Here is a 15,982-nt window from a genome sequence, read left to right on the forward strand (position 1 = left end):
TGCAGTACCACAAAAGTTTATTATTTGAAGCTGGACAAAAACAAGGAAAGAGTTTGTTTAAAAACATTTTTACAAACGTTAGGAATAAAGGAATGGACTGTACGCTACAGAACATGTTGATAGATCGGCACCGATGAAACAGTCAATTGAAGAGTTTTTGACAGCGCTTCCTAAATTACCCTCACATTACTGCCGCAAAAACAGCATGAAACTATATTTGGAGCCCATAATTCAGTCTAAACGTGAACTCTACCTTTATACGTAAATGAGGCACGTAAAAAGTCACAGCGTGTGTCAAGAACATTTTTTGAGGATGTTTTATCTGAACAAAACATAAGCATTTTCCAGCCTAAAAAAGATGCGTGTGACTTATGTTGTGCTAATGAAGCCGGTAACGTTTTAGATGAAATATACGAGATGCATATTTCACGTAAAATTTTAGCACGAAGTGAGAAGATTCATGACAAAGAGAGGGCAAAGAGCGGCGAAATACATACCCTTATATCATATTATTGTATTTAACTGTTGATGATTTGGGATTTACTAAATAAAATAATCACTGTGTCGTGTACATCCTGTTTTACTCTCCATTATCCACAGACAATACATACCCAATCTATAGTCTATTCTCAGTAGTGTTGTCACATTACAATAATGTTACATCTTTCCTTTTAACAAATTAATTAAAAGATATAAATAATACATGTGTTATCCAGTTGATTCTGATACAAAACTCTAGATGAATATGAACAAAACAATTAGCATAACTATAATTAATTAACCCTGCACATAATCTTCTAAGTATTTAGGAAGCCTAATAGCTCTACCTTTAATTGACCTTTTGCAATTATTTTATGATGTATGATTTATTTAAATTATCTTCCATTCTATTTTCTACAATGCAGCTAGGTTCTATGCTGGTTTCATTCTGTGATAGAAGTTTATTATTAAGTGCGTCCTGGTGACTTACATTCTCATAACAATCATTAAATCCTGTATGTTCAACTTCTATAGCCTCATTGAAACTATTAAACTTTGGATATTGTATTTCTTTAACACCACTTCCAACAAACTTATAACTTATGGTTTCACTTAATTTCAATTGATAGAACGCTTAATACAGTCTAATTTACTGAATACCTTAGCGTTTGCCATTTTTGCAGCAATTTCTTCAAATGTTGGTAATTTAAAATGTTCTCTTAATAGACAAGAATTGAGATATTGTGGGTCAAGACATATGCGAAGCGAATTATCATTAATTTTTTCTTACTATTACCACTGCATTTACAAAATCTGTGGGATCTTCTATTCTTCTTATTATTTTATTTTCCTTCATATTTTGCAACTCTTTTTTATATGCATCCAATAGCTTCATGGGAACCGGTCGACAAGGAATTACTTTCCCTGTGTAGTTCGGGATCAACTTGAAATCATAAACATAATCCTTCAGTTTTCCTATTCCTGTAAATGAATTAGAGTATTGCTTTATAATATCTTGTTTTTGTATTTCCCCTAATAATATCATTAAATTTAATTTTTGTATGGTTGGCAATCCTATCAATGGAGATGAATCACAATCTACAATATGAAATTTCAAAACATGTTTTTTATTTTTTATGATACATGATAAATCGAATGTGCCTAGTAAATTAATTTGTGAGTTATTGTAATTTCTAAGAATAGAGCTTGACATATTTAACTTTTTATGAATTCCCAAACTGTCCAACATTTTTTTAAATATTACATTTGTTCGGGATTCTTATACAGGGTGACAGGTAAAGCGATACATTCCTTGATAGGGGTTAAAGTAGAGCTTATTTGCAGTCATTTAAGTCATATGACACCATGTCCGAAACTTGTTAATTTCCAAGTTATTCAAGATTTAAGTATTTTTTAAAAAATCTCCAGTTTTTATGTTAAAATGTACCCTTGTAATGAAGGATACGGAATAATGTTAACTTTTTTGTTGTATTCGTATAGCTAAATAATAAGATTGACATTTTAAATTAAAATTTGCAAGAAAGAATCATCATTACTCAAGTAAAAGCTAAAAAACCATGTATCATTTTGCAAAAAAAATATGTCTTAGGTAATTAAACGAAGAATTTCCAAGAAAAAATGTATGGAATGTTGTGTACAAATTACAGAATTTAGTTCCTTGATTCATTAGCTATTCAAAAAGCTACAGGTGTTTAATAAAAACTACATAATTATTTTTTTATTTGAATTTAAACGTCTAGTAAAATACTTTCATAAAAAAATTCATAAATAAAAAAGTCACACTAACAACTATTCTTGGGTCTCAATAAATGAAAAACTTAGTATTTTAATAATAATTGTATCACCTAATTTTATCTAGGTACATTATTTTAAGTCCTGCTCAAACTGTGAGCCCCGTCTTCTAATACAAGCTCGTAGTCTGTTTCTCACTTTTGTTTTTGTGACTCTTGTTGTCAAACTGCTGAATATCTTGAGCTGCCCTCTGAATGCGCTCACGAAGCTCTTGCTCGTTGTTTACGGGGGTTACATACAAGAGATACTTTCATGTGACCTCATAAATAAAAATCGCAAGAGGTCAGATCCGGACTTCTGGCTGGCCAAGGAATGGGTCCACCGCGCCCAATCCAACGAAGTGGATATTGTTGATCCATCCATTGGCGTACACTGAGACGAAAGTGTGCTGTGTGTGAAAGCTTCGTTTGCGCATTCAGAGGGCAGCTCAAGATATTCAGCAAAGTTTGACAACAAGAGTCACAAAAACAGAAGTGAGAAACAGACTACGGGCTTGTATTAGAAGACGGGGCTCACAGTTAGAGCAGGACTTAAAATAATGTACCTAGATAAAATTAGGTGATACAATTATTATTAAAATACTAAGTTTTTCATTTATTGAGACACAAGAATAGTTGTTAGTGTGACTTTTTTATTTATTATTTTTTTTATGAAAGTATCTTACTAGACGTTTAAATTCAAATAAAAAAATAATTATGTAGTTTTTATTAAACACCTGTAGCTTTTTGAATAGCTAATGAATCAAGGAACTAAATTCTGTAATTTGTACACAACATTCCATACATTTTTTCTTGGAAATTCTTCGTTTAATTACCTAAGACATATTTTTTTTGCAAAATGATACATGGTTTTTTAGCTTTTACTTGAGTAATGATGATTCTTTCTTGCAAATTTTAATTTAAAATGTCAATCTTATTATTTAGCTATACGAATACAACAAAAAAGTTAACATTATTCCGTATTCTTCATTACAAGGGTACATTTTAACATAAAAACTGGAGATTTTTTAAAAAATACTTAAATCTTGAATAACTTGGAAATGAACAAGTTTCGGACATGTTGTCATATGACTTAAATGACTGCAAATAAGCTCTACTTTAACCCCTATCAAGGAATGTATCGCTTTACCTGTCACCCTGTAGATAGCTACTCGATGAAGGAGACACTGTTTCGTGTTTCAAACGGTTTACTACAAAGAATATCTTGTTACAAGGAAATACATTAAAATTGCGTAGTTGCTCTGATGTGAACGGTGCAAAAAAACAAAAGATGTGACAGGCGCGCGCGGGGGCCCAGCGGGCGCGGGCGGTGGGGCACGCGGCGTAGTGATGTTCTTGTGAACAACATTGCAACCGGCACCTGTGTCTAATTTAAATGTAATATTTTTATTGCAGTCCTGTAGTTTTAACTGCAATGTCCAGTCAGTGTATACTGTACCCAATGTATATTCTTGATTTGTTTCTTGCTGAGGATTCTGCTGTATTTCCTTTATGTTGTGATCCTGCATTCGATTCCTACAGTCAGTAGAAAAATGGTTCATCTTCTTGCAATAATTACATTGTTTGCCATATGCCGGACAACGACGTGGAGGGTGTTGATATCCGCAGCTTTTACATTTGAATGTTCTACTCATAGGTTGTTGGCGATGATCTCTATTTAGTTTGTCAATATCTTTCGAGTCTTCTTCTGTCAGTTTTCTCATATATTGCGTCGCTATTTCTGCGGTCTTACACATATTTATGCACTTTTCTAATGATAGTTCTTGCTCTCTTAAGAGTCAGTAGTGTTGTCACATTACAATAATGTTACACCTTACAGCCGATTCGCAAGCTGTGAAATTGTGCCCAGATCTAAAGGCAAGTGCATTGTATTTTAAAACGAAGCTTGCTGTGCACATTTTCACTGTTTAAAATTTAGGAAACGACAAGGTAATCTGCTATTAGTTTGACGAGACAGCGAGTGATTTAAAGGCGAGTACCTATGCTTCTTTCTTCACGGATTATTTAAAGCGAGTTTTAGACGAAGATCCAAAAGATGTTTTAATTTATTCAGATGGATACCCATCTCGCAATCGCATCTCGCAGGTACACACCTCGCAAAATAGGAATGTTATCGTTTCTAATGCTATTCTACGCTTGGCATGTTGAAAAGAATGTCGTTATATATCAAAAGTTTTTAGAAAAAGGACACACCCAAATGGAGGTTGACTCGGTGCACAGGGTGCACTCTGTTATTGATCGAAAGCTGAAGAACCGTGAAATTTTCTTACCCAGTCAGTATGCTGCTGTTTTGAAAGAGGCTGAAACCATTCCCCTATGACATCATCATAGCAGATTTCAGTTTCTTTAAGGATTTCGCGAATAAAGAAAGTTTAATTTATGACTATTAAGACCCGGTCGTGCTACAGGCGAAAATCGTGTTGTAGAAATTAGGCTTCTCAAATATAATCCTGATGGCACCATAGAACACAAGTTGAACTTTGATGATGAGTTGGAGCCTTTGCCACGACGTCCAAAAAAGATTCCTCCAACAGTTGAAAGATCGCTCTATACCGCACCACTGCCAATCTCACAAACTAAATACAATCATTTGCAACAGTTAAAACAAGTTATACCTCAAGACTGTCATGGTTTTTACGACAGTTTAACTTACAGGTCAGGCGATTCATGCGTCGCGTGCGAAGCGAGGGTCGAGGGTGGTTCGGTGTCATATTAGCCTACTCAGACTGTCGCCGTTACCTTGGCATCGACGGAACTACCACATTACGTGTACCTCAACTCCTGGAGGTACGAGGTCAGTGTTTACCTCCCGCCAGTAAAGCAACGTTTACATTGTCTTAAGTTTGGGCACATTGCCAAATAATGTAAAAATGCAGAAGTGTGCTCCGTCTGTACACAAAATCATGATTTCAAAAACTGCAAAGAGGATCCCAAAACCGCCAAATGTAACACAAAGCAATATCTAATACGTGTCCCCAAAAAAATCGATGAAAACAAAATTAAATCATAAACAACCAAATTTTCAGATTTATTTAACGAAAATTCATTCCCGCAACTAACAATGAGAAACATTGAAACACAAGTACAAAACTTGACTAAATCAGACTTTTTTATGACCATTTTAACCAATGCTATAACTAAAATCATAATTACTCAAAAAGACAAACCTATAAACTTTTCATCAATCAAAGAAATATTACAGCACACAATCAGAAATAGCTCTACTTTACGTAATAATAATGGATCTTAACTTAATGGAACGCCCGAAGCATTATTAGTAATAAACTTTTATTAACTCGTTTTCTATATGGTCAAATTGAATTTCTATGAACAAAATAATAAATACTTCCACTACCGCATCTGCCGCTGCGCCTAACAACTCGATAGTGACTAATATTAAAGTTGTAATCAGACAGCTGCTACCGTTTTGTACCTTTCGGCGTGGAAACACTGGGACCTTGGGGCCCGGAGGCCAAAAAGCTTTTCACTGAGCTTTCCTCCCGCAGCATCGAGGTTACCGGTAACCAGAAGGCCGGGTTCTACCTTGGCCAGCGTTTAAGCCTAGCGATCCAACGCGGAAACGCTGCCAGCCTTTTGGGCACCGCTAACCTCACCGACAGATCTGGGGATAGGGATACTTTTTTAATTTAACTTTTATTTTCCTTTTTTTTAAATATTGCATTTTTTTTTGTATAGTTTAGTTTTTAAGTTTGTAAATTACTTGTACAAATTTTTGTACAGTCGCGGAATGAAAAGGTTCGTCACCTTAGTGTCGGTTTTCGCTTGCACTAGGTACTGTAAGAGTCAAACCTGCCAACATAACAGTGCAAGAAACAGTGCTGCTANGTCTTTTGCGCAAGCGTCTTTTCGCGCAAGTGTCTTTCCCACTTGTGTCTTCGCCCAAGTGTCTTTCGCGCAAGTGTTTCATGCTAGCGTCCATGCGCGCAAGTGTCTTTTGCACAAGTATCTTTCGCGCAAGTGTCTTATGCTCTAGTGTCTTTCGCGCAAGTGTTTCATGCTGGTGTCTTCCGCGTTAGTATCTTTCGCGCTTGTGTCTTCGCCCCAGTGTCTCTCCGCTCTTGTCTTCGCGCGCCCTCCTCCCAGGCCGCCGCCTCCAAGAGGCAGCAGTAAAGTACCTCGGCGTGAGCTCGGCGGGCGCGCGCGGCGTGGTGCGCGCGGAGCACGTGAGCCGCGACGAGGCCGGGCTGCGCGAGCTGCTGCGGACTGGCTACTTCCGCGCCGCCGTCAACCTCACTGCCGGGCTGCTAGCGGCCGCTGGACAGGGTGAGATAGAGATACACTGCCTTAGAGCGCTAGAGTGAGACCACAATAGGGAGCTGCTGCGGACTGGCTACTTCCGCGCCGCCGTCAACGTCACTGCCGGGCTGCTAGCGGCCGCTGGACAGGGTGAGCGAGACAGCGATACACTTCCTTAGAGCGCTGTTGGCTAGAGTGAGATGGCAGATACTTCCCTTAGGAGCTACACACACTCCAAGAGGTGGCAGTGAAGAATCATAGAATAAGCTCAACGCGCGCGTCTTGGTTATGACTTTCAGCAAGTGTCTTTGGCGCTAGTGTCTTTCGTGCAAGTGTCTTTCGCGTTAGTATCTTTCGCTCGCAAGTGTCTTTCGCGCAAGCGTCCGTTCCCGCAAGTGTCTTTCGCTCGAGTGTCTTACGCGCAAGCGTCCACACGCTCAAGTGTCTTTTCGCGCAACTGTCTTTCACGCAAGTGTCTTTCCCACTTGTGTCTTCGCCCAAGTGTCTTTCGCGCAAGTGTTTCATGCTAGCGTCCATGCGCGCAAGTGTCTTTTCGCGCTTGTGTCTTCGCCCCAGTGTCTCTCCGCTCGTGTCTTCGCGCCTTCCTCCCAGGCCGCCGCCTCCAAGAGGCAGCAGTGAAGTACCTCGGCGTGAGCTCGGCGGGCGCGCGCGGCGTGGTGCGCGCGGAGCACGTGAGCCGCGACGAGGCCGGGCTGCGCGAGCTGCTGCGGACTGGCTACTTCCGCGCCGCCGTCAACCTCACTGCCGGGCTGCTAGCGGCCGCTGGACAGGGTGAGACGACAGAGATACACTTCCTTGGAGCGCTGTTGGCTAAAGTGAGATGGCAGATACTTCCCTTAGGAGCTACACACACTCCAAGTGGTGGCAGTGAAGAATCATAGAATAAGCTCAACGCGCGCGTCTTGGTTGACTTTCAGCAAGTGTCTTTCGCGTTAGTATCTTTCGCTCGCAAGTGTCTTTCGCGCAAGTGTCTTTAGCGCATGTGTCTTTCACACAAGTGTCTTTCGCGCAAGCATCTATTCCCGCAAGTGTCTTTCGCCCGAGTGTCTTACGCGCAAGCGTCTATGCGCGCAAGTGTCTTTCCACGCTTGTGTCTTCGCCCCAGTGTCTTTCGCTCTTGTGTTCGCGCGCCTTCCTCTCAGGCCGCCGCCTCCAAGAGGTAGCGGTGAAGTACCTCGTTACGTCTAACTACACTTCCTTAGAGCGCTAGAGTGAGATCACAATAGAAAGCTGCTGCGGACTGGCTACTTCCGCGCCGCCGTCAACCTCGCCGCCGAGCTGCTAGCGGCCGCTGGACAGGGTGAGCGAGACAGCGATACACGTCTCTTAGTAGACAGGGACACTGCAAGCGAACAGCGAAGTGGCACAGAGCAAGCTCAACGGGCTCGCTGCGTGTGACTTCAGGCAAGTGTCATTCACGCAAGCGTCTCGCGCTAGTGTCTTTCGCTGGGCTGCTAGCGGCCGCTGGACAGGGTGAGACCCTTAGGAGACAGGGACACTGCAAGCTGACAGCGAAGTGGCACAGTGCTCTGTGCCCAACGGGCGCGCTCCAGGGGACTCAGGCAAGTGTCTATAGGCGCAAGTGTCTTTCGCCCGAGTGTCTTACGCGCAAGCGTCCATGTGCGCTAATGTCTTTCGCGCAAGTGTCTTTCGCCCGAGTGTCTTACGCGCAAGCGTCTATGCGCGCAAGTGTCTTTCCACGCCAGTGTCTTCGCCCCAGTGTCTTCGCCCCAGTGTCTTTCGCTCTTGTCTTGACTGGCTACTTCCGCGCCGCCGTCAACCTCACTGCCGGGCTGCTAGCGGCCGCTGGACAGGGTGAGCGAGACAGCGGAGCGCTGTTAACTAGAGTGGGATGGTACTTTCTTTAGGAGCTCGCAGTGAAACGTGCAACGGGCGCGCTGCATGTGACTCAGGCATGTGTCTTTCGCGCTCGTGACTTCAATGAGGTGTCTTACGCGCTAGTGTCTTTTGGGCAAGTGTCTTTTGCGCAAGCGTCCGTTTGCGCAAGTGTCTTTCGCGCAAGCAATAGGGAGCTGCTGCGGACTGGCTACTTCCGCGCCGCCGTCAACCTCACTGCTGGGCTGCTAGCGGCCGCTGGACAGGGTGAGACGACAGACCCTTCGGAGGACAGGGACACTGCGAGCTAACAGCGGAGTGGCACAGAGCAAGCTCAACGGGCGCGCTGCGTGTGACTTCAGGCAAGTGTCTTTCGCGCTTGTGACTTCGGGCAAGTGTCTTTCGCGCTTGTGACTTCGGGCAAGTGTCTTCGCGCTTGTGACTTCGGGCAAGTGTCTTCGCGCTTGTGACTTCGGGCAAGTGTCTTTCGCGCTTGTGGCTTCGAGCAAGTGCCTCCAAGAGGTGGAGGAGGCGGTATTAGTTCTTAACGTTCGAATAATCTTTAGTACTGCGCAAGCAATGTAAACTGTTTACATTATGACGTCGCTGCTGTCATCATTGCTTTCACGAGCAATGTGTTCTGTTTATGGGCATATTGCTGCGATATCGGCCCCGCCCCCTTGTCACATCTCCCTTTTCTGTGATCTTATTCGTTGTGACACTTGTGACCAGGTGTAGGGCGCATGCACCGGCAGACCAAGCACACGCCGCGCACGCTACAACTCTGGCTGACGTGATTCGCTGAGATGCTTAGTATCCTTCACGAGCTTCTGATGAAGGCTGAGCCGTCAGAGACTTGTACTAAGCTAAATTCCGTTCGCCGAGCGCGTAGAATTTCGTCCAATGACCCCGAGCTACCCATCCTTATCGCTCGCGCGTAATTATATTACTGTCGCGCTCGCACCAGACCAGACTTTAGCCTCGCAAGCAATGTTTTTATTTTATTATTTATTATTTTATTTATCTTATTCGTTGTGACACTTGTGACCAGGTGTAGGCCGCATGCATCGGCAGACCAAGCACACGCCGCGCACGCTGCAGCTTTGGCTGACGAGGTTCGCTGTGATGCTGAGGATCCGTCTCCACGAGCCTCTGGTGAAGGAGGCCGAGCCGTTCGGGGACTTTAGCAAGCCTGACATGTTCTATGAGGTATTTATTACGTTGTTTATTTGTAAATGATCGTTTCAGCCAAATGACGTCCACTGCTGTACAAAGGCCTCCCCCAAGGATTTCCATAATGACCGTTCCTGCGCTGCCCACATCCAGGCTCTTCCCGCGTTCCTCTTCACCAGATCGACGGTCCACCTAAGGCGGGGCCGCCCAGTGCCCACGCTACGTTTTCCGGCCCAGGGTCGCCACTCGACAACTTTTCTGCCCCAACGGCCAACATCTCTACGAGCTATATTATATTTTATGTATGTAATTTTTGTAACAGTTTCCTCTTTTTGTCTATTTTATTGGTCTGTCAACAACCGTCTTTGTACTATTGTATGTAGAGTGAAGAGCATATATCACTCGGCTACAAAATGACATATTCCTGCAATGATTTTGAACCTTACAACAAAAAGAGGCCTGATGACCTCATAAAGGTAGCAGGACGAAACTACCAAGGCAAGGCGATGTGGAAATCTTTGGGGGAGGCCTATTATGTTCAGCAGTGGACGTCCTTTGGCTGAAATGATGATGAAACCAAAAGAATGAAGTTCTAAACTAATTTAAACATGTCCACAGTTCTATCCAGACACATACGAGGGCCGTACCGGGAGCCTAGTCCCGTTCTCACTAAGGTTGCTAGTGGCTGAACTCCCGGGACACGTCGGGAAGGCTGAGGAGGCTGTGGACAGGCTGTACGCGATGATCGACGTTATTCAGAAGGTAATAGAGTGCACAATTGCATCTAGATATGTATGAGAGCTGTACTCGGAGATTATTGAGACCATGAACTAGTTGTATTCGATAACTGACGTTATAAAGCAGGTAATAAGGTCCACAGTACTATCCAGACAGGAACGAGAGCCGGAACGAGTCTGTGTGCCCTTGGACTGGCTGTAAGCGATAACTGACGTTATACAGAAGGTAATAGGGTATACAGTTGCATCTAGACAGGTATGAGGGCCACACTCAGAGATTAGTGAGACGGTGCGCAAGTTGATGCGAAAATCGACGTTATTCTGAAGGGAATAAAGTCTATAGTTCTATCCAGACACATATGAAGGCCGTACCAGGAGCCTAGACCCGTTCTCACTAAGGTTGCTAGTGGCTGAGCTGCCAGGACACGTCGGGAAGGCCGAGGAGGCCGTGGACAGGCTGTACGCGATGATCGACGTTATACAGAAGGTAATAGGGTATACAGTTGCATCTAGACAGGTATGAGGGCCACACTCAGAGATTAGTGAGACGGTGCGCAAGTTGATGCGAAAGTCGACGTTATTCTGAAGGGAATAAAGTCTATAGTTCTATCCAGACACATACGAAGGCCGTACCGGGAGTCTAGTTCCGTTCTCTCTCAGGCTGCTAGTAGCTGAGCTCCCAGGACACGTCGGGAAGGCCGAGGAGGCTGTGGACAGGCTGTACGCGATGATCGACGTTATACAGAAGGTAATAAGGTCCACAATTCTACCCTGTTTTTTTTTTGGCAGGACTGTCTCTACCCTAGTTCTGTTTAGGGAGTTCTTTTGTATGAGGAACCTACCTGCCTTTCAAGTTTATTCTGATTAACTACCCGACCCGGCTGTTAATCAGTATGAACATGTATGAAAGTGCGCTCAGTACACCGATTTGATATCAGTCCGATATCTCATACAAAAAGCAGACTAAACTATCGACTGATTAATTCTGTAAGTCTGCGGGGATTTTACGGTTTCCTATTGACTTCTGTCAAAATTGATTAAGATGATCTACACTGAACCGTTCCAGCTATGACATTGTCAGGAGGGCGCTGCTATCAATACCTGATTATTAGTTAAGATTATTGCCACGTTGGACAACCATAATATAATTGTGTCATTAGTGGGAGGGCGCTGCTATCAATACTGGGTTGTCAGATTTTGATTTTGACTTGACGTTTCAAAATCTTTGGACTATACTAACGCCATCTAAATCCACAGATGCTATCAAACCTGCGCGAGGGCAAGACAGAAGACGGCACGGGAGTCCTAACTTCTGAGCAGGATAAAGCCGAGTCTATACGACTGTGGAGCGGCCGGGAGACTAGGGTTCTGCATTCTATTGTCAACTGTGCTATCACTTTGAAGGTAACATGATTTTCTAACTTCCTCGGGAATCTCCTACTGAAAATTCGATGGTATGGATGGATGATAACATGGTCTATTCCACTTTGATCACCTGGCGGACTCCAAGTGACAGTTTGGTGTCCTTTGATCACCTATGGATAAGATGACCTGGGTGATCAAAGGGACTCCAGTTAAATTATTATTTTAGTTTTCTTTGATATTTTCTAAAAACCGCAACAAACAAATTGCAGTTCATCTTGTTATTTGGAGACAGCTAGTAAGCTCCTGAAGCTCTATATCAAGCTTTTCGAAGTACCTTTTATGAACTGACAAAAGAGGCTATCTTACAGCAGTTATCAAAACGAAAAATGAAAATATATTTATTGTCAGAATCAGACAATACAATAACTAAAAGACAGACCTCCACACTAGGCATTGCCTGTCCTGTGGGGGAAAGAATAACGATTAACAAGTAGAATTAGTATTAGTACGGCTAGGCTGAAGTGATTATTTATTTATGGAAGTAATAAATCGAAATATAAAAAGTACACAGAAGATGAAAAGGCATTAGGGATGGATGTCCTATTAACGTCAATTTAATTTGTTTCCCAGGATTACCGCCTAGCCGGCAAGATCCTAACCTCCCTCCAAGCCGAAGCATCAACCCCGAGCCAGAAGCGAGCCATCTCCAGCGCCCTCTGCCGGCTGTGGCTGCTCGCCGGACACGTCAGAGCGGCGCGGGCGCAGCTCGACGCGGGCAGGGAGGCGCGCCACCACATGTGAGTGACGTCACAGCTGACGCGAGCCATCTCCAGCGCCCTCTGCCGGCTGTGGCTGCTCGCCGGACACGTCAGAGCGGCGCGGGCGCAGCTCGACGTGGGCAGGAAGGCGCGCCACCACATGTGAGTGACGTCACAGCTGACGCGAGCTGTCTCCAGCGCCCTCTGCCGGCTGTGGCTGCTCGCCGGACACGTCAGAGCGGCGCGGGCAGGGAGGCGCGCCACCACATGTGAGTGATGTGACGTCACCGCAGGCACAGACGGCGCCGCTTGTATTGAAGAGTCAGATCATTAAGTAACGCATTTACAAACGATGCGTGCTTTCGTGAAGCCGACATCGAATGCGTTTGACGTAAACTCACACTACGCCCCCTGAGGGCTTAGGTTAAGAACTCATGACGCGTTTGTCACGGTTGCGGGCCCGCAGCTTCTGTAGAATGCAGATACTTATGTAAAAACTAATGCACAACTCACGATGCGGTTTTCGCCCGCAGCGGGCGCGGTTGTATGCGGGTGAAAATCGCGTCGTGAGTTCTTAGCCTTAGTGTGTCGGATGTCTCTCTCACAAGAGGCACTCGCTTGATAGAGCTTTTCCCGATAAGTAGACACGACCAAAAGTAATGAGAGTACAAATACAGTAATTTTACGACCATATACCTAGATTGAAATTGACAATTCAGTTAGGTAATTGACAGACACTTCCACACTTCCTACTAGGTCCGTAGTTGCGTTCATCACACTCCTCACTAGTGAACGCGTTAAAGAAATATATGATAATTTTAGTTCTTGAAAGTTTCCGCTAGGGGCGCTATACAATCCATACATTTTTTTTTTTACGCGCGCTTGATGACGACATTTGATGTAAACACACTAAGCCCTCAAATGGAAAAGCAGTCGCCCGGCAAGCGAAAGGTCGTGGGTTCAATTCCTGCTTTAGGTAGTTATTATTTCCTTGACACAATAAAATATAATGTTTGACTTGTCCTTTTAAGATGCCCCACGCCAGACGTCCGGGAGTATGTGGATATGGGACTCATCGACATCGCCAACGGGAAGTACCAGGACGCGTACAACAATTTCGCGACGGCCGCTGATCAAGAACCTACCAATATTATGGTGAGATTGTTGTTGCTTATCTTAGTTATAATAGTCTTCAGTCTTAAGAGACTTGGGGGTTCTGGGTTTGATTCCTTAAGTGTCCCACAATTGAATTGAATCCATGGTTCAAAAAAGAAATAAGACTACGCTTTGGAAACGTCTATGGCAATTTCTGACAACACTTTTTCCGCCCCTAACGACCTCTATAATTATATAAACGAACTAGGTTCAATCATTAAATAAAAAAATACAATCAAAACAATGGGGGCCTTTGGCGTAAAAAAGCGCTTGTAAGCAAAATGACGATCGCTAAGCGCTGTCACTGCTAAAAATGTGTGAAACACGTCACTATGAAGTTAGCAAACGTGTCCTCGCCGAAAACTGTTGTAGTGGTCGCTATTTTGCATAATTATGCGCTTTTATCCGTCAAACGCCCCCATTGACTTGAAGGAATGTCATATTTTATGACGTGTCTTTTCCTGAAAAAAAAAAAAAAACCTTTATGATCTGTGCTCTCAGTTATTTTTCCTGTGTTGTACAAACTAACGAATTTTCTATTTCAACTCGCAGGTAGCGAACAACATAGCCGTCTGCCTACTCTACATGGGCCGCCTCAAGGAAGCCATCGCGGTCCTGCAGAAAGCCATCAACTCCAACCCCGAGAGAGGCCTCAACGAATCCCTACTTATCAACCTCTGTACGCTGTATGAGCTGGAGTCTTCGAAGACTAATGATAAGAAACTCCATCTGTTGAGGATGCTGTGTAGGCATCGGAGTGATACGGTCCCTGATGTTTTGGAGTGTTTGAAGTTGAGCTAAAGTAGTTCAATACAGAGCCCCGATTACGGTAATTTTTAACGTTTCCAATCCAGACACGCTTCTCGATTCTGCGATACGATTGGTCGTTCAACAGCGTACGTCAGCTGTTTTGACCAATCGTATCGCAGAATCGATGAAGCGCGTCTGGATTGGAAACGTTAAAAGTTACCGTAATCGGGGCTCTGGACTAACGCGTAACTGAGTGAGTGTTTGAGTTAGGGCACAGGAGGGGTGACATTATGACGTGATAGACCAGGGGTTCCCAAACTTATTTAGTCTACTGCCCACTTTGAGAATAAATTATTTTTTAGCGCCCCCCATTTTTGTAGTCAAGAGTCGAGCTCAGTCGGTGTCTAAGAGTCCTCCTAGTAGATGACGCCTCCCAAGCCTCTACACAACGTCCCGATTTTGATTCTGGGTCTCTTACCGCCCCCCTTTAAGCCTGCAGCGCCCACAAGGGGGCGTTATCGCCCACTTTGGGAAAGACTGTGATAGACGTGAGAGCTAGTGAACGTATCGCTGTTGTATACTCGATACATACTTTATGATATCTTTGATGCTTTATGATATCTTTGGTATTAGACCATAACTTTATATTGTCTGTGGATTCATCACTCTCTTCCTCTTGGGCAATGTCTGCCTGTATTACGTGTGCTTTAGAAATAAACTGCAAGTACCAAGAATACTCTTTTTATTCATATATAACATGGTGTCAGGTGTTAAACAATACACCAGGAAGCAACCCTCAAGTGGGAAATAAGAATTACTTCAGTGTTACGAAGATACGGCGTTTTACAAAAACTGACCTCGCGGCGTGCCCTACAACCAAACATGGAGGCCCTACAACCGCCAAGAAACTTGCTTATTTCGGGACGAAATAACAACTGGAAACAATTCAGACAAATGTTTCTGTTGTATCTCGAGGCGATTGGACTTTCAACGGCGACAGAGTCAAGGAAAATAGCAATATTTCTTAATTGCGCTGGAACGGAAGGCGTGGAGATCTACAATGCCGCCAAGAGCAAAGATGGAGACCAACCTAAAGTGGAAGAAACATTGGACGACGTATTGGAGCTGTTTGACAATTACTCAGAGCCGAGAAAAGGACTGACTATCCACACATATGAACTTCTCAGAATGAAGCAAGAGGAACAGGAGAGCATTGACCATTTCATCACAAGGACAATAAACCAGGCCAAGAAATGTGAACTGGGAGAACTGTTTGAAAGAATGACTATCATGGTGATAATTATTGGATGTAAGGATACGAGCATAAAAGAAAGATTACTTCGGTTGGAGCAGTTTGATCTGAAAAAAGCAACAGAATTATGTAGAACTGTGGAGTTGGGTAAAGATCAAGTTAACATCATTGAAGGACAAAATAGAGAAAGGCTAGACATGATAAGGAGAATGAAGCAAAAGGAATGTAACTACTGTGGAAAAATACATTTGCCTAAAGCTTGTCCGGCCTACGGAAGAAAATGCAAAATATGCAACAAGTACAACCACTTCGCGTCTATGTGCAGAAACAAGAACAAAAGCTACAAACAAGGGACCGGAAACAAGAAGGAAAAGAAGATACATGAAG

General features: G+C 43.7%; 1 protein-coding gene across 1 annotated transcript; it reads left to right on the forward strand.

The window, feature by feature from the left end:
- Positions 1-4,958: 4,958 nt before the first annotated feature.
- Positions 4,959-14,725, forward strand: LOC114353126 (trafficking protein particle complex subunit 12-like). The gene is made up of 9 exons (XM_028304962.1): positions 4,959-5,078; positions 6,329-6,575; positions 9,457-9,614; positions 10,197-10,340; positions 11,573-11,719; positions 12,311-12,477; positions 13,470-13,593; positions 14,146-14,408; positions 14,579-14,725. Exons 1-8 carry the CDS (start codon positions 4,959-4,961, stop codon positions 14,392-14,394), a joined length of 1,356 nt encoding a protein of 451 aa, XP_028160763.1. The 3' UTR covers positions 14,395-14,408; positions 14,579-14,725.
- The last annotated feature ends 1,257 nt before the right edge of the window (positions 14,726-15,982 follow it).

This window comes from Ostrinia furnacalis, unplaced genomic scaffold, assembly GCF_004193835.3.
Source record: "Ostrinia furnacalis isolate ACB-3 unplaced genomic scaffold, ASM419383v2 OfSCF1629, whole genome shotgun sequence".
In the NCBI taxonomy this organism is placed as follows: domain Eukaryota; kingdom Metazoa; phylum Arthropoda; class Insecta; order Lepidoptera; family Crambidae; genus Ostrinia; species Ostrinia furnacalis.

Bases quoted from the DNA above. Each gene is read 5' to 3' on its own strand.
- LOC114353126 (XM_028304962.1), top strand. From the start codon at position 4,959: ATGCGTCGCGTGCGAAGCGAGGGTCGAGGGTGGTTCGGTGTCATATTA. The intron at 9,615-10,196 runs GTATTTATTACG...ACATGTCCACAG, and splicing joins AGCCTGACATGTTCTATGAG to TTCTATCCAGACACATACGA. The intron at 10,341-11,572 runs GTAATAGAGTGC...CTAAATCCACAG, and splicing joins TGATCGACGTTATTCAGAAG to ATGCTATCAAACCTGCGCGA.